Source organism: Magnolia sinica, chromosome 5 (assembly GCF_029962835.1).
Source record: "Magnolia sinica isolate HGM2019 chromosome 5, MsV1, whole genome shotgun sequence".
Classification (NCBI taxonomy): domain Eukaryota; kingdom Viridiplantae; phylum Streptophyta; class Magnoliopsida; order Magnoliales; family Magnoliaceae; genus Magnolia; species Magnolia sinica.
In genome coordinates, this window is record NC_080577.1 from 22,293,690 (window position 1) to 22,320,901 (window position 27,212).

The following is a 27,212-nucleotide window of genomic DNA, read 5'->3' on the forward strand; positions in this document are numbered from 1 at the left end:
GTCTCATTTTTGGGCTCGCATACTAAAGTGATCTGGAAAAATGGATGGACGGCCTGGATAAGTTCGTATTTCACAGTGGACCCACAGTGTCCCGTCCAGGCGGGGGGCAGGACGCAATCCGTTTTCATCAACTTCTAATCTATTTAAAAATTCTTGCGCACTTCAAAAATGCTGACGTGATTTCTCGTGGTGGACGCCGATTTCCTGCCTAAGTTGTTTGGGTTGGAACCTAGGTGGGGTCACTGGGATGTTTGTGAGAAATCTACCCCATCCATCCGTTTTGTGAGTTCAGTTTTGGACATAAGGACAAAAATGAACCGGATCCAATGCTCAAGTAGGCCGAAGATGTTAGGATTGAACATCCACAGTTGAAACATTCGTGGGCCACATAAGTTTTGAATCATATTAATATTTGTGTTTTCAGTTCATAGAAGTAATAATGACGTTATAAACGGTATGAATGGCATGTAAACATAGCGGTCGACCCCAGGGAAGTTTCAATGGTAGGAATTTTCATAATCACCCTTATCCTTTAGTACGGCCCACATAACTCTTGAATCCTGTTCACTTTTGGTCTCATACGCGAAAATGAGCTCACAGAACAGATCGACGGAGTGGATTCCTCACAAACATCACAGTGGGCCCACCTCAGTTTACAGCTAAGGAAGTTCGTGGCAAAGCCATTTGCAGGAAATCCGTGTCCTGCTGTGGCATGCTGCCGGTTGATATGACGTTGTAGGCCATGTTGTCTTCCGGTGGCAAATTTTATAATGGATAATTGCAAACACCGCTTTGTATTATTGTAAGAGGAATCTGTTCGGATGGAGTGAGCTTGGCCCGGGCACCAGGATATCCTAGTTTGGTCAGCAGCTCGAGTAAGCTCAAGGCAAGATCAAGCTGAGCTTGAGCTCGGTCTTCCAAGTCAAGTTTGAGTTTGAGTTTGATCCTATAAGTTGATTTTGAATATAAATTTTAAAATTTTTAATATATAATTTATTTAAATATATATATATATTATTTATATTAAGTAAACTCAATCCGAACTTGAGTCAAGTTCAGTCTAACTCGGATTTGACTCGAAATTTTTTTTGAGCTAAAAAACTCAGCTCAACTCAACTTGAACCTGTTTTGAGCTGAGTCAAGTCGAGCTTTTCTGAACTGAGTCAAGCTAGTTAACCGAGCTAACTCGGTTTGTTCTCCAAATCTACCGTGGACATAAGTACCCTCACATAAGGAGTTGGTTTGTTCTCTAAATCTGTACGGTGGACACAAGTACCTTCACATAAGGAGCTGGTTTGTTCTCTAGATCTGTACCGTGGACGTAAGTACCCTCCCATAAGGAGTTCATTTTGTTTATGCGTGGGGCCGACCTTCATGAATAAATGGTATCCGCCCTGTACATCAGTATATCTACAACATAAATATTGGGTGCCCACGATAAAGAACACCCAAAAACATCTAAATTTACGTGAGGATTATCTGAAAGTTGGATTAGCCTATTTTTGGCATGTTTTATATGGCAGACAATAGCAAGAGTACTTAAACATTAGGAGATGCCTCGTTTTAACACCAGGGGTCTTGGTATCGATCCCTAGTGGGGGTGGCTAACATGGAGTGTGTGTACTGACATGGTTGTGTACTAACAAGCTAACCCCACCCCCCCACCCCCCCCTCCAAAAAAAAAAAAAAGTTTCCTCTGGTGGGAGGCTACTTATCAAAGCGGGAGTTCTTTGGTAATCTGGAAGATGGTGATGACTGATACACGAGCACTTCAAAATGCCCGCTCGTTCCACATTAGTTGAAATTACAACGTCCAAATTAGAGGCCCACCTATTGATAGGATATTATCTCTCGAACATGCTAATTTTTGCAACTTCCCTTCATCCTGGTGAGTCACAAATGATTAATGGCTTTTGATCACTGGCCCCCACACAAAAACCTAAGCTTGGCATCCCATCACCATTGTTTCCAGTGTTGTGGCCCACCTAAGTTGTGAATTTGGCTGATGTTTAACTCCAGCGGCTAGAATTGTGTAGATCACTTGATGAACGGATTAGATTTCACATTAAAAACATGGTGATCCCCAAAGAGCTTGGAGCACTCGATCCGCTCCATTCCAAACGCCGGCAACGCGCCGGCCAATAACCACGTGCATCAGCGCGTCCCCGCGTTTTGTAGCGGCAATACATCATCCCCCGAGACTATATAAAAATTGGCGGGACCTCCAAAGCTCCTGTGGTCGCTCAGTCAGCGCAAGTGGATTGACTGGTGTACCACACACCAGCTATGTAGCTGATGTAGAGAAGACGAGCACCGACGCTCCTCGAGCTCCGAGTTGTACGAACGGTTCAAAGAAGATCGAAGTTACATGTTGCCCACAGTGATGTCTTTATTATATCTACACCGTTCATCTATTTTTAGAGATCATTTTAGAGAATTGTCCAAGAAATTAATCATATCCAAAGATCATCTGGACCACATCATAAATAGCAGTAGAGATATTGATTTTCACCGTTAAAAAATTTGTAGGGCCCACTATAATGTTTATTTTACATCCAATCTATTCATAAGGTCACAAATACCTGAATGAAGAGGAAAAACAAATTTCGTATTCATCCGAAACTTCTGTGACCCCAAAAAGGGATTCAATGGTAGACATTCAATCTCCCACTGATTTTTACAGAGTGGTCCATTTAATAGTTAGATCTGTCTTATTTTTCGTCTTAATCCTTAAGACAAGCTCGCAAAATATATGGACGGTTTGGATATAACACATATCTCATGATCAGACCCACAAAACTTGCTCACGTCAATACACAGCAGCTATATAGCTAGGGCGAGGTACACCAGCCAATCCTTCTCCCAGTTGTACGAACGGTTCAAAGTAGATCAAAGTTACATGGCCCTACAATGATATATTTATTATATCTATACTGTTCATCAATTTTTAGAGTTCATTTTAGGGAAATTTATGACTGTGGACCTCACCTTTTATGCAGTGATTTTTGAAGCAATACAAACTTAGAATACGCACTTGAACCTCCTCGTAAGGAGTCGAAATTTCAGGACGAAAATACCACTCCTTTTGACGGAAACCAATTCGGTACTCCCCCTGCCACCCGCTAATGGCGGACGGTCGGTGGTCTGTGGGCCCCACCATGATGCATACTTTTCATCCATGCCGTCCATATATTTTTCCAAATCATTTTATGGTATGAGACCAAAAATGAGGTATATCCAAATCTCAACTGTACCACATTACAGGAAACAGTGTTGAGTGAGCATCAACCATTAGAAACTCAGGTAGAGCCCACTGTGATGTTTGTGAGAAATCCTCCCTGTCTACGTTCATTCATAGGGTCACAAAGACCTGGATGAAGAGGAAAAACAAATTTCATAATGATCCAAAACTTGTGTAACCCCTAAAAGGGTTTCAATGGTAGACGTTCAATTCCCCACTACCTTTTACAGTGTGGTCCACTTGATAGCTAGATTTGTCTTATTTTTCACCTCAAGCCTTAATTCGAGTTCGCCAAATAGATGGACGGTTTGGATATAACACATACCTCATAATGGGACCCACAAAAATCGGTGGGGATTACAACAGGGGAAAAAGAAGAAGAAGGAAAAAAAAAAAGGAATCCAGCAAGTTGGGATCAGAGCTGGGTCTATCGCTACGGATTATAACTGTAGCCAAAACTGTAGTGCTATGCACTTTTTTCTCTTTTTTATTTTTATTTTTTTTATTTTTATTTTTTACATGGAGAACGCTTTCCCCCTTACATTTTTCTATAATACATAATTATGTAAATATGTATATATAAGTATATAAAAATATTTTTCTATCTTTTAATTCATTTCTTTGTCTATTTATTTAACAAGCATATCTCCTAAACTAGAATGATTTACTTAACTTACCACATATGATTTTGGGGTAGGAGAAGCTAATTTAGCCAATCAACCTAGTTATTTTCCAAGATTCCATCGGGTCATTGGTCGAAAATCCATTTCATTCAGTTCGTGGTCAATTTCAATCACTTCGTGGTCAAACTAGAAATTCAGCGGGGTAAACATGAAATTGAGCAAGGCAAACATGAAATTGAGCAGGGAAAACTAGAAAGAACTTCATTGTTGTTATATTTCAATATAGGACTTATTACATTAGCTTATTATATTTCAATTACGTGCTAATGTTTTTGTTATTACATTAGTTTGTTATTTCAATTACGTGTCAATCCATTACATGCTAATATTTTTGTTATTACATTAGTTTATTATATTTCAATATAGGACTTATTTTTGTTATCTATGATTTTATTAATTATATACGTGATTATTCATCATAAAGAACTTCATTTTTTTTTCTTTAAAAAACTAAGCTAAAATATAGGAATACTCCTTTAAAAAGTCATGTAGCATAGCACGCAGTCTATTCGGGAGAGAAAAATTCGGCATATCTTGTTAGCTTGAGTCCTTGGAAATGACATGGACAAACGAGACCCGACATTTGCCCCGCTCATATTTCAGTTTGTCCTGCTATTTTTCTAGTTTGTCCCGTTGTTTTTCTTGTTTGCCCCGCTGTTTTTCTTATTTGCCCCGCTCATATTTCAGTTAGCCCCGCTGTTTTCCTAGTTTGCCCTGCTCATATTTCAGTTAGCCCCGCTCACATTTCAATTTGCCCCGCTGTTTTTCTTGTTTGCCCCGCACATATTTCAATTTGCCCGCTATTTTTCTAGTTTGCCCCGGTCATATTTCAATTTGTTCTGCTATTTTTCTAGTTTGTCCTGCTCATATTTCGGTTTGCCCTGTTGTTTTTTTAGTTTGCCCCGCTCATATTTCAATTTGCCCCGCTCAGATTTCAGTTTGCCCCGCTATTTTTCTAGTTTGCCCCACTCATAATTCAGTTTGCCCCACTCATATTTCAGTTTGCCCTGCTGTTTTTCTAGTTTGCCCCGCTCATATTTCAATTTGCCCCGCTATTTTTCTAGTTTGCCCTACTCATATTTTAGTTCGCCTCGCTATTTTTCTAGTTTTCCCCGCTCATATTTCAATTCCCCCCGCTGTTTTTCTAGTTTGCCCCGCTCATAATTTAGTTTGTTCTGCTTATATTTCAGTTTGCCCCACTGTTTTCATGGTTGCCTAACTCATTTTCATGCTTGGGATGAGGAAAAACAGAATCAATCTGAGATGCATGATGAAGGAGATTGAGAGTGATAAAATGAGAACATCCATACACTACTGCACATCATAAACCAAAGCGAAAACATTTTCATTGATAATCTGAGTTAGTCCATTGTTCCCATACATACCTAACCAAGTGAAGAACATAAAGAGAAATTTTCAACTGTACGACCAATATATGGCCCACAACCTTTTTAAACCCATTTCTTTTTAGTTGCTAAGAATACTCCCCAAGCGTACGAATGCCCTTGTACATCACGAAAATGCCCCTACTTTAAAACAGATGCCCCTTCCAACGCTACCAGCCCCATCTCCACCAACAATTTGATTATTTCTTCTCTCCTCTCCCTGCTCCTTCATCCTATCCGACCGGATCTGATTTTCCGATTACTTCTCCCCCTCTGTGACTGTCCACCTTCCAGTAAAACTCTCACTTTTCTTCATTTTTCATTTTCCCTTTGTCTGGTCGAGAATACAGACCCCACCGAGTTATTGATAGGTCCAAATCCTGTGATTTTTAAATTTGAATTGAGGCTTAACTATTGCGCATTATCTAGAAAGGACAACGACATCTGGATAGCCAACATTTTAAAGACACTGCCTGATTGTTTTGGAAGTGGAGTAAGATGATTTGGGACCACGGTTGTTCAGGTTTGAGTTGATGTGGTGAAAGTGGAGGGATTCTCAAACTTGGTGAATGAATGATGGTTCTCTGGTTCTCTTCTTTTATAAAATTTCATCATCTTAAAAAAAAAAAAGAGTTCTGATTGCCTATGTCGTTTCGTTCTATTTAAAAACATCATAACGTTCAATTCTACGGATATTAGAAATGCTAATTGGATTGTGCATTTGTCGGAACGGTCACTTGATATCTACCATTTGACGACCTTGTCCAACTGTGAATTAGATTGTTAAAGCATAATAGAAATGATGTAGATCCAGAGCTCAATGGGCCACATGATAGAAAATGGTGGAGAATGAATGCCATCACCATAAAAAACAGTCGGGGTCAGACCCCAACTCCCTAGACAGTTACCCGGTCGACCAGGTTGTGACCCGGTCGACCCCATTTAGATAAATTTCACCTAAATGGGGTCGACCGAGTAACTGTCTAGTGAGTTGGGGTCGACCGGGTCAGACCCGGTCAACCCCGACTGTTTTCCATTTTGACAGTTTTCAATCTGCACTGTTTTCTATCACGTGGCCTACTTGAGCTTCTTATTTTGAAGCAAATTTGGAGACATCATTTTCATCAATAGAGAAAGGGTCACTTTCATCATCTGGTGGAGGATCTCAACTGGAGGAGGTGGGCCACCATCTTCCAATTGAGAATTTCTATTTGCATGAAGGGGGAGGAGACGGTAGTGATTTAGAGGGTATGTTATTCCACCAATTAAGAGTCTTGCTTTTCTTGAAGAGGAAGAAGGAAATGGTAATGTACTGGAGGGTATGTTACTCCATCAATTCAAAGATAAAGGGTCACAATCATGTTCTGGTGAAGGATTCCAAGTGGAGGATTGAAATTGACCACAAACAGCGAAGTGATTGAAATTGACCACGAACTGAATGAAATGGATTTTCGAGCATCGACCTGATGGAATCTTGGAAAATAACTAGGTTAGTTGGCTAAATTAGCTTCTCCTACCCCAAAATCATATGTGATAAGTTAAGTAAATCATTCTAGTTTAGGAGATATGCTTGTTAAATAAATAGACAAAGAAATGAATTAAAAGATAGAAAAATATTTTTATATACTTATATATACATATTTACATAATTATGTATTATAGAAAAATGTAAGGGGGAAAATGTTCTCCATGTAAAAAATAAAAATAAAAAAATAAAAAGAAAAAAGAGAAAAAAGTGCATAGCACTACAGTTATGGCTACGGTTATAATCCGTATTGATAGGCCAAGCTCTGACCCGGTCGACCCCAACTCGCTGGTTTTGTTTTTAAGTAAGCCGGCCTATGGCTACGGATTTAGCGGCCTCTATGGCTACGGATTATAACTGTAGCCATAGGTACCGCGAATCCGTAGCCATATGTACCTTGGTCCAGGGACCTGATAAACTGGGTCAGCTAATTGGGGTTGACCGGGTTGGGACCCGGTCGACCGGATCGGAAAACATGAAATTAATCTGGGTAAACTTGATATTCAGCAGGGGAAACATGAAATTCAGCAGGGCAAATCATGAAATTCAGTGGACCAAACTAGAAAATCAGTGGGGGAAACTGGAAGATCAGCAGGGCAAACTGGAAGATCAGCAGGAGAAACTAGAAAATCAGCGGGACAAACTAGATAATCAGCGGGGCAAACTACAGATTCAGCAGGGCAAATCATTAAATTTAGCGGGGCAAACTAGAAAATCAGCAGGGCAAACTAGAAGATCAACGGGGCAAACTAGGAAATCAGCGGGGCAAACTGGAAAATCAGCGAGGCAAACTAGAAAATCAGTGGGGGAAACTCGGAAATCAGCGAGGCAAACTAGAAAATGAGCGGGGCAAACTTAACAAATAATTTCGTGGCTTGAGCCAAAAAATCTAAACATATCCAATGTTCAAATGGACCACACCACATGAAATTTTGAATTGAACGGCCTCATTCCATAGCTCCTTGCCTATCCCGGCATTACTCAACTTACTTCAAACAGGTTCATCTATTCAGCGGCAGATTTTCACCGTAAAGATACTTAATCTATTACTTATTAGGAACATGGGTCAAGGCGGACAAGGGAAAGACCTAAAAGAACTGGACTCGGGGTGGTAAGACGGGCCATTCACTTACCAGGGCTCAAATCCTGGTACAGCAACTCACACCAACTCATTTGGTTCTGAGTCGAGTCACGACTCAACCAAGCTGGGGTTTTTTTTTTTTTGCGGGGGTCCAAGGAACCAGATTAGAATCGACCAAGTCCAAGTCGATTCAGACAAGTCAGCAATCCATGGCTTGGATTGGAATGATGGGTGAAACATGATTCACAAAGCCAACCTAAATAACTATGACAATGATAATTAATGTTAGTAGTGGTGATTGTGATGATGACTACTTAGGGACATCTTTGAGCAACTCACCTGCCCAATGTTGTATGAAATCATTCGCAAGAGGGAAAGGGAAATATCTTCAGGTCTATAGTCTGAAAGCTCCTTATTTTCAGAAATTGCCTTTACAAAGCTGGAAGCAATGATTGATGCTGAGAGCCCAATCTGCAATGATCCAAAATTTCGAGGAATCATTCAGCATTCTAATATGAAAATTGGGAAACCAAAATGGAGCCTTAGCAACATCTTGGCCTGAAAATCTAACACACACAATTTCATTCAATTGAACCATTGTTTAAATTAGTAATGTCGATTGCTAGCCGAGCTGAAGCTATACATCTTTCCATACAAATTAATGCAATGATTCTTGTTTCGGAGACCAGATGGATGAGCAAATCAATTTCAGTAACCTGCTACCTGATCAAAACTTACAAATGCTACCATCAAACTGAAACCAAGAACATTTCACAATAAGCATTTGTAGTCAGGAATCATAGGATACTGAACTTCAACAAGCATACAGTTCGTTGAGGTGCAGCAACCCAGACATGTGGGGTCTAGGAGTGTTTACGTGATAAGCCCTCTGTGGATAGGAGAGGAATCAAATCTCCCAGGCTGCAAGATCCTAATTCTTTGATCAAAGGCTTACATATAAACAGTAAAATGTAACTGTTGAAAGAAGGGATGAAGATCCTCCAACCCCGAAGATTTTTGAGGCATCCCCCATCCACAGCAAGGTCCATCAGATTAACAGTCTAGATCAAACCAAGGGCTCCACATGCATGAATTCCTGCGCCCCAGGAAACGGTAGGTTTCTTGAGACTCTTATCCTATAATTTCACAATATTAGCATCTTAACTCCCATACCATCACTACCCATGCACAGTTTTAGTTTTTATATAACTTCACTTAGAGAAAAGGTCTAGGAAGAAAAGAAAAGAACATGATATACCTTGGAATAGTCCATACCACCATAGATGTCTCCAACAAGCATGTCTATTGTTCTATTATCTCCCCGTTGATTGAACTCTAGCAGCTCATCAAAGCTGGAATATGAAATCAATGCAAGTATTCTAAGTAAGGGACTAAATTTGGGTCCTGTTTGCATGTACCCCAAAATGAGAATTGAACTGAACAAGACCCAACCAACTGCACATCTATATAGTGCATCCCGCAAAATGCAGATGGCAAGATGCATTAAACACTTCCAACAAATATGAATGTGAGGATAACAAATCAGACCCGTTACCATCGCATTCCCAATCTGGGTAGTGGATGCACGGGGTCCCCGCCTGCAATTTAGGTATGCCCAAACTGGTCCATAAGCTAGATGACAAACAGCAATTCTAGAACCTGAAAAACATCAAAACTACCTCTTGCACTTTGTTAAAAGCCTTTCCACAATGGGAGCGTACTGACTAACTCAGTATGCAATCCGATTATGCTTGCTATGCCCCACAATGGTGCTTTATTTGTAATACATCATCTTCATTGGATTATGTAATACCCCTCCATTTTCATCGCAATATGTATACACCAAAACCCCATATGTGGAAGGGAACCTAGACTTGAGGGGGGAACATAGACATTCAGTGGGACAAACATGAAATTGAACAAGACAAATATGAAATTCAGCGGGGGAGACATTAAATTCAGCGGGAAAAACATGAAATTTAGTGGGGAAAAAAAGAAATTGATCGGGGTAAACTTGATATTCAGCGGGGGAAACATGAGATTCAGCAGGGCAAATTATTAAATTCAGTGAGGCAAACTGGAAAATCAACGGGGAAAACTAGAAGATTAGTAGGGCAAACTAGGAAATCAGCGGGGCAAACTAGAAAATTTGCGGGGGAAACTAGAAGATCAGTGGGGGCAAACTAGGAAATCAGCGGGGCAAACTGGAAAATCAACGGGGGAAACTGAAAAATCAGCGGGGCAAACTAGAAAATTAACGGGGCAAACTAGAAAATCAGCGAGGGAAACTGAAAAATCAGCGGGGCAAACTGAAAATTCAACGGGGCAAACATGAAAATGAGCGGGTCAAACTTAACAAATAATTTCGTGGCTTGAACTGAAAAATCTAAACATATCCAATGTTCAAATGGACCACACCACATGAAATTTTGAATTGAACTTCTAATGTTGATCATTTCTTAGGGGCCACAGAAGTTTTGGATCAAGCTTATAATTGTGTTTTCTATTAATCCATATCTGTATGATCTTATGAATATGTTTGATAACAAACAAACATCACTGTTGGGCCGACTATGGTTTCGGCGGTAGAAATCATTATGCCCACTGTTTCCCGTGGTATAATCCACTTGATCTTTTGATATGCTTCAATTTGGGGGCTAAACCCCTTAAAATAAATGGAAAAACGGATGGACGGCGTGGATATACTACATACATTCAATGTGGGCCCAACTGAGTTTACTTAGTATAATGAGAGCGTACTGATTAACTCAGTACGCAATCCGATTACGCTTGCTACGCCCCATAATGGTGTTTTATTTGTAATACATCATGTTCATCGGATTATGTAATACCCTTCCGTTTTCATCGCAATATGTATACACCAAAACCTCATATGTGGAATGGAACCTAGACATTGAGGGAGGGAACCTAGACATTCAGCGGGACAAACATGAAATTGAATGGGACAAACATGAAATTCAGCGAGGGAGACATTAAATTCAGCGGGGAAAACATAAAATTCAGTGGGAAAAATATGAAATTGATCGGGGCAAACTTGATATTCAACGGGGAAAACATGAGATTTAGCAGGGCAAATCATTAAATTTAGCAGGGCAAACTAGAAAATCAACGGGCGAAACTAGAAGATCAGCGAGGCAAACTAGGAAATCAGCGGGGCAAACTGGAAAATCAGTGGGGGAAACTGAAAAATCAGCAGGGCAAACTAAGAAATCAACGGGGCAAACTAGAAAATCAAGGGGGCAAACTGAAAAATCAGCGGGGGAAACTAGAAAATCAGCGGGGCAAACTGAAAAATCAGCGGGGCAAACATGAAAATGAATGGGGTAAACTTAATAAATAATTCCGTGGCTTGAGCTGAAAAATTTAAACATATCCAATATTCAAATGGACCACACCACGTGAAATTTTGAATTGAACTTCTAATGTTGATCATTTCTTAGGGGCCACAGAAGTTTTGGATCAAGCTTATAATTGTATTTTCTATTAATCCATATCTGTATGATCTTATGAATAGGTTTGATAACAAACAAACATCACTGTTGAGCCGACTATGGTTTCAGCGGTAGAAATCATTATGCCCACTGTTTCCCGTGGTATGATCCACTTGATCTTTTGATATGCTTCAATTTGGGGGCTAAACCCCTTAAAATAAATGGAAAAACGAATGGACGGTGTGGATATACTACATACATTCAATGTGGGCCCAACTGATTTTACTTAGTACAATGGGAGCGTACTGACTAACTCAGTACGCAATCCGATTACGCTTGCTACGCCCCACAATGTCACGCCCCAAACTCGGAAACCGGGCTCACAAAATTTTCGATCGCCGAATCCGGCGCCGACAACCTCTGTAGAACCCCATTCTCGGCTCCCAACGCCCATTCGCCAGGTTCCGATCCTGGGATGCTACAAGGAGGATTTTCAACATCAGTTTGATTCGTAATAAACATAACCAAAGGCATAACCCACAAACACCAACCAAAAACTCCATCACATTTCCACTATAATCAGAAACTTTACAAGTACAATGGCATAAGGGAAATACAATGATGATAGACCAAAAGCTCCAAAAAAGATCTGCTACGCGCCCAAGCCTCAGCGCTGCTGCGATCCAACGTCACCTGCACATAACGGTCGTGCATAAGCTTATAGAAAGCTTAGAGGGTGGTGAAAGTGTATGCTCAAGGTAGTAATGCAGCTATGCAGTATCAGAGTAATGCGGAACATGCTGATGAATGCCAAGAATACCATTAGCCGTACCAAGGCCATGCGGTGCAAAGAATAATGTCGGCCATACCAAGGCCATGCAATGTGAAATGCAACTCAAGCATGCAAATCCTCATCTAGGCCCACATATCAATACAGCTCAAATCTGAAATATTACCGGGGTCTAGTACACTCCAACCAGATTGCCGCCCCATCGCGCGCAATAAGGTGAGTGGAAAAGACCTCACTATCCACCTGCCAATATCGGGCTCGGCTCGTCAATAGCGGACCCATTCCTCGAGCTGGTCAGACTCAGCCTAGCATTGCCCCCTACTCTCGGGCGGGTAAGGCCGCATCCCCTTCCAACCGACCACGACACAGTGGAAAGCGCAACCGTCTGGTAATCGGCACTCAGCGCTTATGCACCCACTCGGTCTAGACGTTAAAGCAATCTCCTGGTACCATAAGGGTTTAGGGACTTTCACCCAGGGATATCTATCGCACCCCATGTAGAACAGTATTTTCGGTATCCAATCCTGCCAACCATGATACGTCTCTGGAGGCTACGGCCCTGATGTCGCTAGGGCGTACAGTAACCATATCACACAATGCGAATGCATGAATCACACTATCCAGTCATACAGCAATCCTGTGCGTATCATGCGCTCATGTAGGGCAACACCCCCTGTACGGGAGCCCCTAAACAATCTGCCCAAAGGCATATGCTATGATCAGTCATTTCTCATATCAAGCATACGTATGATGCATATGATCATGAATCATGGAATTAAACATGTTATATGGGATGGATGATATTCATAATGAAGACGGGCCTAGACGGCCTACACATTACACATATGGGCCTAACAAAAGGGCCCTCGGGAAAGGCATAATGCGGACATTTAACCAATACTATACTTGCAATGGGGACGTCAAACCGCCATTGCTCCCAAGGTACAGCCCGACGTAAACATCATTACATAACCCATGTTGGGATCGTACATTGCAATGGACCTTAGGCACATCCCATTGGGTCTTAAATACGTCAAATGGGCCATATCATATGGGCCTTATATTCAAGTGGGCCACACCAATGGGCCTTATGTGCATTGCAATGGACCATGACCCGTGGGCCTTAAAATGCATCAAAAGGGCCTACTCAGATGGGCCTTATGTGTATCAAATGGGCCTCGCCAATTGGGCCCCATATGTACATCAAATGGGCCTCAACCCATTGACCCCATTACATCTTAATGGGCCTCGACCCATTGGCCCCATTACATCTTAATGGGCCTGGACTCATGGGCCTTACATATATATCAAAGTGGGCCTCAATCCTGGCCCACAAGTGAACTGAAATGGGCCTCCCACCATCAATAAATTATATATAATACAATATATATATATATATGTAACATATAATATTATATATAATATAATATTATATATATACATATAACATATAATATTATATATATAAATATATATACACACACCAACACACACACGCGCCCACACGCACACACACGTACACAGCAGGCCCACCGTCTAGGGACGGTGGGAATAAAACACTTGCATCACTGTGGGCTCCATGTGGGGCCCACCATAATGTTTACAGTCCATCCAAACCGTTGATAAGGCCACGTGGGCCTGGATGAAGGGCGACAACAATTTTCACTCTGATCCAAAACTTCTGTGGACCCAAAAAGGGTTTCAAAGGTAGAGGCTCAATTCCACTCTTTCCTACGGTGTGGGCCACCTGAGTCTTGGATCGGGCTGATTTTTGGGGTGGGCCCACGTCAGGTACTGGCCCACCCTATGAACGGATTAGATGGTGTATAAACATCAAGGTGAGGCCCACGGCTACAGCCGTGGGTAGCTGTACGTACGCCCGTCCGCCCGGACAGTGTGCGCAGGCGCTGCCTGCTGCGTCTAACACAGCAGCAGCAGCAGCTGCTGCTGATGATTTTTTTTTTTTTTTTTAAAATTCTGTTTTCCCGTGGTTTTCGCAGGTGGGGTCCACATTTTGATAATCTACACCGTCCAATGGCCTTCCATGGCTCAACACGAGCAAAACAAGTCCAATATCGGACATATTCTGGCGTATAGGAAATCAGGGAAGGTTTCAATGGTGAAAACCACCATTTGGTATGGTATGGCCCGCCCGAAGGTCTGATTAATCCCATCTTTTGGCTCAACGCCTGAAACAAGCTTAGGAAAGGAATGGACGGCATGGATTTAATACATACGTCAAGGTGGGACCCATATGAGTGGACCATTCCAAGCTTGGGAAGAAGCTTATATTTGTGTTTCTTTCCGCAGACGTCCAGCGTCCCTGGACGCTGGACTTGGCATATACGTTGGAGGTGGGCCCTGCTTAGGTGGGCCACCAAGTGATGGATGGCATGGGTACTACATATATAAGATAGGCCCCACTTATAAATGGTTTGGATAAAGTACCTACCTCATGGTGGGGTCCATTCAAGTGGGCCACATAACCTCATTATCATCATAAAAATAAAATAAAATAAAATAAAAGAGAGAGGGATAGAGAGTGAGACCCGCGTGATGGAGGGACTCGGCACTATGGGCCCTCCCTTGCACTAAATCATACATCAAGTGGGTTCCATTACATGTGGGTCCATGAAATCGAAATCCAACGGTGGAGATCCCTTCTCCACTAAAAGAGACGGTCTAGATGACCCTAAGCATGCAAAGAAATAAATATCATGATGGGGTCCATAGAGAATGGCCCCATCATGGAATGATCATGATGATCCAAGTGGGCCATCGGCCACATCTTAGGGTCCAAAGTGAGATCCAAACCATTGATCGGTTGGCCTCACTTGGCCCATCTTAAAAACATCAAAATCTACCCTATCAAAACACCCACCACTTGATCTTCTTGCTCCCTTGGCTTCCTTAGCTCCTTGTGCTTCTCTTTGATGGAGGAAGATGAGAAATGGATGGTTGAGATGAGAGATCTAGGGATGGAAAGGTGGGCCACACATGAGCATTTTTCTCACCATGGGAGGGCTTGGAGAGGTTCATACGTAGGGGATTTTTGTTACTTGGAAAAGTTGAAAATGAGAGAGAGACTTGTAAGGGAGAGAGAGAGAGGGAGTGATGGGTGATGGAGTGATGGATGGGAGAGAGGGATGGGTGTGTAAGAGGCTTTTTGGACTTTTTTGGCAAAAGGTGTAAGAGGAGTTATGGGTTGTAAGAAACTTTTTGACTTTTGGGGCTTGCTTGGGAAAGGGTGAAAGGTAATGTGTACTTGACATGATGGGATTGATGGGATTGATTGATTGATGTGACACCTTGTAGAGATTCCCTCGGAATTCGCACGCACGGCGTTTCCTTGCACCGAACGCTGGCCCACAACTCCCAACCAGGGTATCGCCTCGGCGCGCAAGTCGCGGCATCGGAACCGCGACGACGACACGGTCGCTAAGGTACAAGCCCTGGGTTGAGTCGACTCGGGTTGACGGCACGAGAATCCAGGTCGCGCGCAAATACCGGTTAAGGGTCAATGGGAGCGTACTGACTAACTCAGTACGCAATCCGATTACGCTTGCTACGCCCCACAATGGTGTTTTATTTGTAATACATCATGTTCATCGGATTATGTAATACCCTTCCGTTTTCATCGCAATATGTATACACCAAAACCTCATATGTGGAAGGGAACTTAGACATTGAGGGAGGGAACCTAGACATTCAGCGGGACAAACATGAAATTGAACGGGACAAACATGAAATTCAGCGAGGGGGACATTAAATTCAGCAGGGAAAACATGAAATTCAGTGGGGAAAATATGAAATTGATCGGGGCAAACTTGATATTCAGCGGGGGAAACATGAGATTCAGTAGGGCAAATCATTAAATTTAGCAGGGCAAACTGGAAAATCAGCGGGGGAAACTAGAAGATCAGCGGGGCAAACTAGGAAATCAGCGGGGTAAACTGAAAAATCAGCGGGGGAAACTGAAAAATCAGCGAGGCAAACTAGGAAATCAACGGGGCAAACTAAAAAATCAGCGAGGCAAACTGAAAAATCAGCAGGGGAAACTAGAAAATCAGCGGGGCAAACTGAAAAATCGGCGGGGCAAACATGAAAATGAGCAGAGCAAACTTAACAAATAATTTCGTGGCTTGAGCCGAAAAATCTAAACATATCCAATGTTCAAATGGACCACACCACATAAAATTTTGAATTGAACTTCTAATGTTGATCATTTCTTAGGGGCCACAGAAGTTTTGGATCAAGCTTATAATTGTGTTTTCTATTAATCCATATCTGTATGATCTTATGAATAGGTTTGATAACAAACAAACATCACTGTTGGGTCGACTATGGTTTCGGCGGTAGAAATCATTATGCCCACTGTTTCCCGTGGTATGATCCACTTGATCTTTTGATATGCTTCAATTTGGGGGCTAAACCCCTTAAAATAAATGGAAAAAAGGATGGACGGCGTGGATATACTACATACATTCAATGTGGGCCCAACTGAGTTTACTTAGTACAATGGGAGCGTATTGACTAACTCAGTATGCAATTCGATTATGCTTGCTACGCCCCATAATGGTATTTTATTTGTAATACATCATATTCATCGGATTATGTAATACCTCTCTGTTTTCATCGCAATATGTATACACCAAAACCCCATATGTGGAAGGGAACCTAGACATTGAGGGAGGGAACCTAGACATTCAGCGGGACAAACATGAAATTGAACGAGACAAACATGAAATTCAGTCTGCCTACTGTTTCTCATAGTATGATCCACTTGATCTTTTGATATGCTTTAATTTGGGGCTCAACCCCTTACAATAGATGAAAAATGGATGGACGGCGTGGATATACTATATACATTCAATGTGAGCCTAATTGAGTTTAAAATATACTTGTGCTGGGGTCCTTACTCTTGCTCGGGTGGTAAACTCTCAGGAGTTTCAACTCCCGGTCAAGGGTTCCACTGCCATAGGTGGTGAAATTCCACCAGCGTGAGTGTGTGGGGTGTGTGTGTAGCGTGAGTGTATGGGGTGTGTGTGCAACGTGTAATAATAATTAAATTTTATATATATATATATATATATATATATATATATATATATATATATATATATATATATATATATATATATATATATATATATATATTGTCCGGGATAGCAGTGTGGAGCCAGCAGCCCTAAAAAGCCCATATAGGCTACATCATGTGCATACCCATGCAGACTTTCTACCGGAAATGTAGTGAGGAAATGAGGGGTGAAAGCAACGGCAATGAAAGTGGCAGTAAAAATTGAAAGGGAGAGAAAAAGCAAAGAGAGGAAATGGAGAGGAAAAGCCGGTTCCGTCAAGAAGAGGGATATTTTCGTCCTGATATTCTGACTCCGTACGAGGGTCCAAGTGCGTGTTCTAAGTTTGTATTGCTTCCAAAAAACCACTGGATAAAAGGTGGGGTCCACGGTCGTGAATTTCTCTTCATTTTAGAGTGTTATCCAAAAAAATGAATTATATCCAAAGATCATCTGGACCACACCATAAATAGGAGCGGAGATAATGATTTTCACCGTTAAAAAAGTTGTAGGGTCCACCATAACGATTATTTTACATCCAATTTGTTAATAAGGTCATAAATACCCGAATGGAGAGGAAAAATAAATTTCATATTGATCCAAAACTTCTGTCACCCCAAAAAGAGTTTCAATGGTTGACGTTTAATTCTCCACTGATTTTTGCAGTGTGGTCCACTTGATAGTTAGATCTGTCTTATTTTTCTTCTCAAGCCTTAAGACGAGCTCGCTGAATGGATGGACGGTTTGGATCAGACTCACAGCACCTACTGACGTCAATACACAGCTATATAGCTGTTGTGAGGTACGCCATCCAATCCGCTTCCTCTCTCACTCAGCCTGCAATGGAAGCTAAGAAATGCGGGACCATAGTCCTCTTCCCTTTCATGGCCCAAGGCCATCTCAACCCATTCATCGACCTTGCTCGCATCCTAGCCTTTCGCTTCCCTGACCTTATCATCACTATCGTGAGCACCCCTGGCAACGTTCTTAACCTACGCCCCCTCTTCCGATCCACACCATCCATCCGTCTCGCCCAACTCCCCTTCCATAGCTCTGACCATGGCCTCCCCGTCAACATCGAGCACACGCGCGCTCTCTCACGTGCAGCCATCTCCCAGCTCTACCACGCTTCCCAAGCCCTCCAACCCGCTTTCCACCGTCTGATCTCGTCCATCATCTCTCACCCAGATGGCCCACCCCTCCTCTCCATCGTCTCCGACATGTTCCTCGCCTGGACGGTCGAAGTCGCAAATGCTTTCAACGTCTTCCACACCGTCCTTTACACCTCCGGACCATACGCCATGTCCATCTACAACTCCATCTGGACCCACCTCCCCCACACGCTAACGTGCGCCGACGAGATTAAGTTACCTGATCTCCCCCACATCACCATCCACCGCTCACAGCTGTCGGAGAACATGAAGGTGGCAACCAGAGAGTCGTCGGCGTTCGTGCGCCAGCAGGCCGAGTACTGCCGCCGGGCGGACGGCGGCCTCTGGAATACCGTCGACGTGATCGAGAGATTGAGCCTCGATGACTGGTCAAGATCGACGGGGAAGCCCGTGTGGGCGATCGGTCCGCTGGCGATGATTGCGCCGAAAGACGGCGAGAGCGATCGCCGCGGCGGGTGGGAGCCCGGGGTGCCGCCGCTAACCTGCGCCGGGTGGCTTAGCTTACACCCGCCCGGCTCCGTCGTCTACGTGTCGTTTGGGTCGCAGAACAGCATCGGGCGGCCGCAGATGATGGAGCTGGCGAAGGGATTGGAATCGAGCGGGGTGGCGTTCATCTGGGCCGTCCGTCCTCCGATCGGATTCGACGCGGACGGGGACTTCGACGACGAGTGGCTGCCAGAAGGGTTCGAAGATCGGATGAGGGAGCGGAAGCAGGGGCTCCTTATCAGGAAGTGGGCCCCGCAGATGGAAATTCTGGGACATCCATCGATGGGAGCGTTCATCAGTCACTGCGGGTGGAATTCGATGCTGGAGAGCTTGAGCTACGGAGTGCCGGTGATCGGGTGGCCGTTGGGATCGGAGCAGTTCTACAATTCAAAGCTGCTGGCGGAGTTGGGAGTGTGCGAGGAAATGGCGAGAGGAACGGAGGAGATGGTGAGAGGGGAGAATATAGAGAGAGTGGTGAGGGAGGTTTTGGAAGGAGAGAAAGGGAGGGAGCTTAGGAAGAGAGCTGAGAGGCTGAGAGAAGCGATGAAGAGGGCCGTTATTGAGATGAATGGTGTAAAGGGATCATCTCTGGTGGCTTTGGATGAGTTTGTAGAGATACTGAAATCGAGGACTGTGATAGCCAAGGTTTGAAGCATCGTCCCACGGACGCCGAATCGGTGGATCCGGGGAATCACCCACGTCGCGCCGATCGATCGGTGACTGTCGGCCCATAGTGATGTATCTACGCTTGGAAGTGGATTGGCTTGGTGTACCTGCTGTGTTGACGTCACCAACTTCCGTGGGCCCCACCATGAGATACGTTTTATATCTAAACCGTACATCTTGTGAGATCGTTATGAGGATTGACCCCGAAAATAACAGATCAAGTGGACGGCACCGCATAATATTTGTTTTGGATCCATTTAATATTTGTTTTTCCTATTTATTTATGTTTGTGTGATCTCATGAACAGATGGGATGGAGAAAAAAATGGGCCTACAAATGTTTTAAAGGTGGAATCATTGTCCCTATTACTATTTGTGACGTTGTCCACTTGAGCTTTGAGCTTTGGATATGACTCATCTTTCGGTGGACATCATAAAATGATGTCTCCAAATGAATGGATGGTGTAGATATAATAAATACATCATAACGGGGGACTCGTAGAACCTTGATCTTCTTTCCATGGTTCCTGAGTTACACACGAGCGAATGAGAGAATTCTCGCAATGAGTGTTTGATCTATTGAACCCATGTGGTATACGCAGGGTTGAAGGTTGGAAGAGTGTTATCTTTGTTATGAGTTTCAATGAGTTGTCACTATAAGAAAAGGGTGCTTTAGCCTTGGTTTAAAATTGAGGTTAAAAAGGTTAAAAACTGAAGCTAAAGCCTTTAGCCTCAATTTTGCCTCAGTTATCCAAACCAAGGTTGAAAACCCCGTGGCTAAAGGCTTTAGCTTCAATTTTAGCAACCTAAGCTAAAATGACTTTTATAGCCTCGGTTCTTCAAATGAGGCTAAAAGACCTTTTTAGCTTCAGTTTTCTTGAAATGAGACTAAATCAAAATTTTAGCCTCCATTGTTTCCAATTGAGACTAAATCCAAAATTTAGCCTCGATTGCCTCCAATTAAAGCTAAATCGATTTTTAACCTCGATTTTCAAAAACTGAGGCTAAAGCCTTTAGCCACGGAAATTTCAGCCTTGGTTCTCAACAACCGAGGCTAAATCCAAGCCTTGGTTATAAATTGAGACTAAAAATGCAACTCAATCAAACAATCAATCTCACTTGTTTACTATTGAAAGTTTTCAAAACAAACTCAATCAAACTATTACACAGCATTAGGTTCCACAAATAATACAAAGTCACAACGCAAGATTTGGGTATGACTTTTGCTTGGTTGATGAACAACTACAGCTTGTTCGGTTGTCTGAAAGCATCTGCAAAGAAGAAAAACTCGCCACTAGCAATAATTTATAGTGGAGTCCATCATATCGACAGTTCAGATTGCTCCATTGGCATGTCCCTGGCTCCTAATTTTACTTTTAACAGCTCTAGAGATTTCTTTCTCAGCATTTAAATGTCAAAAAAACATAGTTACCATATGAAGTCTAAAATAGACTTGTTTGACACATGTACAAGCATATGGATATCCGAGCAAAAACATATGAGAGCAAAAGAGAAAGAAACCTTCGGTGATCTTGAATTAAAAGGGTAGCAGAGAGCCGATGTAGGACAGACTTACTTCACACACAATCTCCATCGTCTCTTCAATTTCTTTTCTATCTCTTCAATTTATTTTCTATGAGTTGAAATGAGAGCCTCTTCTTCCTACACAAGTGAAGCAAGAACACAGTTCCAAACTCAAAAAAAGAAAAGAAAAACCATTGCATATAGAAAATGCCTTATGATAACTGGCTACAGAAAAATGAAGAAATGACAGAAAAGAAGCTTGGAGTGAAAATAAGCCTACCTCATCAAGTATTGCATTGATTTCTCCATTGTGACTTGTACGAGGTTCATGCTCATATTGTTTTGGTGCAACATTGTTCGAGCTAGAATCATACATAGGCTGTTGCTTGTAACTGACGGTGGGCGGATCAGATACGCCATCTTTCTTAGTCCAATTGCTCTGCTTTTCAGATTTTTCTTCTCTTGAAACTTTTCTGTGAGGGGACACCTTTTGCACTTTCTCATCCTCTACTGTATCATATGAGTTTTGAGTAGATGAAAATGGTTTATTACTAATCGAACCTCCAAAGCCATTTTTCACATCAACCGTCTCCCGATCTAGAGAACTAGAAGTTGCCCCGCTTTCCTCCCTTCCGTTAAAGGGCTAATTTGTTGGGAAGCTAAAAGTGTGTCTATCAAAGTTGGCAGTAGAATTATACAAGAAATTTTCTACGACCCTCCGACTCGGATCAGCCACTTTAACCTCTTGGTTTTGGTCAAAAGGATCCTCTAACCCCCAAAACAGGTAACAACGATGCTAATGAAGATTCCTTGCCAGCAGTGGGACCTGGGACTGGATCCTTCTTAGCATTACCACTCTTGGAGAGGCTTTTAACCCTATTTGCACAAATGTTGTCATTTATTAAAACTTGACTTCTACATCATCATTGCAAAAATATATTAAATTAGTTTTGGTTCAAAATTGGAATGATCATACCTATCAGCATATCTCAAGGTATTAAGTGTATGTTCACAGGAGCCTGCATTTGGGGAAATGCAAGAAATCATGAGTCCTCGAGTTGCCCACAAAAGAATCACGTAGCACCTCTGTGAGTTTGCTCCCACGAAATGGGATATGAATCTGATCATTGTTAAGAGCACGGATACATTCCTTTAGTGCCAGAAGGCTCTTATTGATATCTGCTCCCTCAATTCTGCAACAAGAAACCAATAAGAACTTCTCACTACCAAAATTCACTCCTAACATCACATGAGACTCGATTACCCACACAAGACCTAAACATGCTTGTTGCTTCCAATTCAAGCATCAATGGCTGGCACTTGTCATGCTAATTTCCTTCTCTATCTCTGCTAGAACAGCATCAAAATCATTCTTAGTGCACTCAAAGAATGATTCCAAATACCTGCAGAAAAATTGACCAAAATAGGAGTAAAAAAATATGCATGACTTTCTAACTGGAGAATACAATGACCAATGACATGAATATTTAATCAACTGAAAGGTGGTCCTTAAAAAGTACCTCAATGAGTTGACATCAGATGAATCATCCACCAGTACTGGGGCTAGTACAAAATGAGTCCTCTCTTTGAGTTGTAACAAGGACAACATCTTTGTAAAAGAATCCACATGCTTTGCCAGGCCCTCGGACTGAGAGAGAAATAAAACAATGTTCTGAATTTGCTCATGAGAAATAGAAGCAGGCTTTGTTTCCTCAATATGTGCCATGCAGAAATTTTGCCCTGGAAAAATGACCAAGATTTAAATGCAAAACACCATGGGAGAAAAAACAAATGCAATAGGAATCTTTGTACAAAGGTATCTTAGAACAGATGTTTCAAAACTTATCTCCAAATCAAGCAACTCAAGGAATGCTAAAAACACAACTCATGTCATACAAATACACCATGTCATTCATGGAGCATGTGATACATTCCTCCAAGCAACTCAACTTACCTCTGATTCTGAAATCCGTATTTCCTGAATCTGACAGAGCAAGACCAACAGCAATCTTCTCGGGTGTAGACAAATGCAATTGCTTGGAGAGACCTTCTAGAAATTCTTCACTCATCACTTTACTTCTCAGTGCTTCACAGAAAACTGTGGCGAAATTCGGTCTACCCAAAAAGTATCTAAAGATAGCTGATAGAAGATCTGGCTTTGACTAAAAGTCTTCGCTCTGAAATTTCACTTGATCTAAGCAGGCTTGGAGCAGTACAATGCTTCCCTCATTCCCATATTCAACAAACTACACAGCACAAGCAGATTGTTTTACAACTACAGGTCTAGGAAAGAAATGAGATAGGGAAAATATTCAGTGCCACTAACTTAATATAAGAATTGGTCTGGATCACTAGTAGCACTATAACTTACGTGTCCCTATTGTAATGTAAGTATTAGATCCACATCATTCACATATTTATTTTTATTTTTTTTCATATCTGCATGAGAAAACGAGACAGATACCAGGCTAAAGTGGGCCACATGACGGGAAATAATGTGAATTGGACACCTACTATTGAAAACTTCCATCAGGCAGCAGCTGGCTCGATCTGATCAAGCTGATGTTTGTATTTTCTCTTTATCCAGTCTGAGTGACCTTGTGAAGAGGTTTAGATAGCAAATAAACATTACAGTGGACTCTAGAAAGGTTTCAACGTTGGTCCTTCAACCCCAGCTGCTTTCTATGGTGTGGTCCACTTGAGCGTTGGATTACCTTATTTTTTAAGCTCATGCTCCAGACTAACATGAGAAAATTGATGAATCTAACACAGATTATGGTGGGGCCAAAGAAGTACCACACAGTATAAGTGGAGTTGTATAGATCACTCTGAGAGATAAAATCCGCATGTTTTGTGAGCTAACGTCATCAGGCGATGACATGGACCAATGAAAAGAGACAGCACTGAATTTTAAGTTGATTTCTTTAGGGGGAAGCTCCTGCCTGGGATGTTACCTGGGGCCAACGTGATGTTTTTCAAAAACCCACACTGTCTGTCCGTTTTTTGAGATCATTTTAAGGCAATACACCAAAAATCAGGTCGATCCAGAACTCACGCGGCTGCACGAGAGGAAATGGTGAAGATTCTGTGACCACCGTTTAAACATTTGTATGGTCCCAAAAGTTTAGCATAAGGCTAATAGTTTTGTGTTTTCATTTCATCCAAGTAGAAATGAACTTACAAACAGTTTGTAGGGCATATAAACATCAAGATGAGCTCAGAAAAGTTTAGTATAAGGCTAATAGTTTTGTATTTTCATTTCATCCAAGTAGAAATGAACTTACAAACAGTTTGTAGGCCATATAAACATCAAGATGAGTCCAGAAAGGTTTCAACGGTGAAAAACTCTTTCTCCAGTACTTTTCCTTCCTTCCTGGTAAGTGCCTCTTTAAGTTTTGTATCCAACTGATTTTTTATTCTCATTTAAATGATATAAAAAATAATAATTGAACATGATCGATTTTTCAGAAACAGTGAGCCCCACGTAGCATCCCCATTAACTTTGTGCGCAGGAAATCCACGTCCACTCAGGGAGAATTGCAGCGCAAGCGCCAAGTGGAACAGGGATGGACTCGAGATCCGACCACTAGCTATATCCCTAGTAGCACGACCATGTGCAGCTATGATGTTTGTGTCTTATCCAAGCTGTCCATCCATTTTGCCAGCTCATTGGAGGGCATCAGTACAAAAATTGGCAGATCCAAAGCTCAAGTGGAACACCACAGCGAACAAGGAGGACCATAGTGCTCCGCCTTAAAATTTCTGAGGACCTACTGTGATATTTATTTGCTATCCAACCTGCTCATTAGGTTAAGGAAAACATCAATAATATTAGCTCATTCCAAAACTTTTATGATCCTTTTTAAGTTTTGACGCAGGGATGAACTGATGGGGATTTTCTCCTCATTGCTAGGTTCGATGAAATCGAACCAGTTTCGATATTATTGATAATTGCTGGATTTTTTACCGCTGGTCGTTGGACAGTTTTTTGGTCCTGTCGATATCATCGATGGACTTTAGATGATATCGAAGGCTGTCATCGAGAGACCTTCGATGACATCGATAATTGTTGAATTTTTCACCCCTAGTCACTGGACAGTTTTTGGTCCTGTTTCGATATCATCGAAGGACCGTCGATGATATCGAAGGCTGTCATCGAAAGACTGTCGATATCATCGAAGAGTTCCGCTGATGCGATTACGGAAACGCAGATTTTGTAGATTTTGTTTCCTATTTTGATTTTACCTCCTTCTATTCTTATATAAAGGAGTGTATGTGGGATTGAGGTGTATTCCAGGGTATTCTAAGATTTCTTAAAGCTTTGCAAGGGTTTGCTAAAGGGCTTAGGGTTATCAAAGGTGTGAGAGAGAGAGAAAGAGAGAGAGGAAGCTTGTGGAAGTGTAAGACCCGTGTTCTAGTCCGTACTGTTCCGTTGGCTTCTGCGGTTCTTCCGGTCAAATTTCGGCAACCTTCGCACCGTATCCGGTGTTTGCGCACGATCCTAAGCCAGGTCCCGCGCACCGATGTCGGCTTGATCCGAAAGTTGTATCATAGCGACCGCGTCGTATCCGCGGTTCCAACGCCGTGACTTGCGCACCGAACCGATACCTAGGCAAGAAGATGCCGATCTGCGTTTATTCTGAGAAACACCGCGCGTTGCGAATTTCGAGGGAATCTCTACACAATTAGTCCCATCAATTAACCATAAATGCATCCCATACATCAAGTACTTCAACCCATTCCCTCCTTTTTCAAAAGTCTACTCTCTTTCCACCTCACCATTCCTCTTTTTCTCATTTTCAACCACAACCATTTCTCTTCTCCACCAATTTCAAACTAAACAATACCTCTCATCACTCCTTTCTTACAACCATCACTCCACCCATCCCTTCATCCATTATTTCTATCTCTCCCTCTTATTCTCTAGCAATTTTTCCAAATCCCATGAGAGCTCCAATATCCAAGCTCTCTCCCAAATAACAAGTGTGGTCCACCTTCTCATCTTCTATCTCAACCATCTACACCCCATCAACCTCCATCAAAGTTGAAGCTAAGGAGCATTTGAGGCCAAGGGAGCCTAACCCCAAAAATAAAGCATATACTCCACCATTGATTCTTGATTTAGGGGCCCACTTGTTGGTGGGACCCATTTGCATGTATGTGATTTAGGCTTTTAAGCCCATAGTGGCGGATTCCTCTTTCTCAACCGTATATCTCTCTACATTCTCTTCTCAAAATATATTTGTAATGTTGTGGATCCCACCAATATGTATTGCATCTACCCGTCCATCTACATCAAACGGTGTGCCCACCCTATTTTAGGTGATGATCCACACCATCCACTAGTTGGATGGTGGTAAATACATGGGACCCACCCACTATATGTATATCCTTATATAATATATATATATAATCTACATCATCCATCCATGTACATTCCTTTAATGCCAGAAGGCTCTTATTGATCTTTGCTCCCTCAATTAGAATATATATTATATGTATTTTATATACATATATGTTGGTGAGCCACGTCCACGTACACAAGACCTAAACATGCTCGTGCTTCCAATTCAAGCATCAATGGCTGGCACTTGTCATGCTAATTTCCTTCTCTATCTCAGCTAGAACAGCATCAAAATCATTCTCAGTGCACTCAAAGAATGATTCCAAATACCTGCAGAAAAATTGACCAAAATAGGAGTTAAAAAATATGACTTTCTAACTGGAGAATACAATGACCAATAACATGAATATTTAATCAACTGAAAGGTGGTCCTTTTGAGTTGTAACAAGGACAATATCTTTGTAAAAGAATCTACATGCTTTGCTAGGCCCTCGGACTGAGAGAGAAATAAAACAATGTTCTGAATTTGCTCATGAGAAATAGAAGCAGGCTTTGTACAAAATTCCTCAATATGTGCCATGCAGAAATTTTGCCCTGGAAAAATGACCAAGATTTAAATGCAAAACACCATGGGAGAAAAAACAAATGCAATAAGAATCTTTGTACAAGGGTATCTTAGAACAGATGTTTCAAAACTTATCTCCAAATCAAGTAACTCAAGGAATGCTAAAAACACAACTCAGGTCATACAAATACACCATGTCATTCATGGAGTGTGTGATACATTCC

The 27,212-nt window shown here is 42.0% G+C and overlaps 2 protein-coding genes and 1 long non-coding RNA gene across 4 annotated transcripts; 1 reads left to right on the forward strand and 2 right to left on the reverse strand.

The window, feature by feature from the left end:
• The first annotated feature begins 18,033 nt into the window (after positions 1-18,033).
• On the forward strand, positions 18,034-19,604 carry LOC131245732 (UDP-glycosyltransferase 92A1-like). The gene has a single exon (XM_058245389.1). The coding sequence runs from the start codon at positions 18,075-18,077 to the stop codon at positions 19,539-19,541; it is 1,467 nt and encodes a 488-aa protein (XP_058101372.1). The 5' UTR covers positions 18,034-18,074; the 3' UTR covers positions 19,542-19,604.
• Positions 19,605-20,656: 1,052 nt separating this feature from the next.
• On the reverse strand, positions 20,657-21,172 carry LOC131245734 (uncharacterized). The gene is made up of 2 exons (XR_009170958.1): positions 21,077-21,172; positions 20,657-20,826 (listed from the first exon to the last, which is right to left on the reverse strand). It is a non-coding gene; the product is annotated as an uncharacterized LOC131245734 (long non-coding RNA).
• Positions 21,173-21,226: 54 nt separating this feature from the next.
• On the reverse strand, positions 21,227-23,443 carry LOC131245733 (kinesin-like protein KIN-8A). 2 transcript variants are annotated; one of them, XM_058245391.1, is made up of 4 exons: positions 23,034-23,443; positions 22,600-22,819; positions 22,164-22,272; positions 21,227-21,640 (listed from the first exon to the last, which is right to left on the reverse strand). In XM_058245391.1, exons 1-4 carry the CDS (start codon positions 23,146-23,148, stop codon positions 21,587-21,589), a joined length of 498 nt encoding a protein of 165 aa, XP_058101374.1. In that variant the 5' UTR covers positions 23,149-23,443; the 3' UTR covers positions 21,227-21,586. The 2 variants fall into 2 exon arrangements, with proteins under 2 accessions (XP_058101374.1, XP_058101373.1); XM_058245390.1 differs by lacking the exon at positions 21,227-21,640 and adding an exon at positions 21,779-21,955 and having other exon boundaries at positions 22,056-22,272.
• Between the last annotated feature and the right edge of the window lie 3,769 nt (positions 23,444-27,212).

Coding starts and splice junctions, on each gene's coding strand:
- LOC131245733 (XM_058245390.1), bottom strand. CDS start 23,148: ATGAGTGAAGAATTTCTAGAAGGTCTCTCCAAGCAATTGCATTTGTCT. Junction 22,820..23,033: donor TACGGATTTCAGAATCAGAG/GTAAGTTGAGTT, acceptor TCATTTTTCCAG/GGCAAAATTTCTGCATGGCA. Junction 22,273..22,599: donor TCTGATGTCAACTCATTGAG/GTACTTTTTAAG, acceptor TTCTTGTTGCAG/AATTGAGGGAGCAGATATCA.
- LOC131245732 (XM_058245389.1), top strand. CDS start 18,075: ATGGAAGCTAAGAAATGCGGGACCATAGTCCTCTTCCCTTTCATGGCC.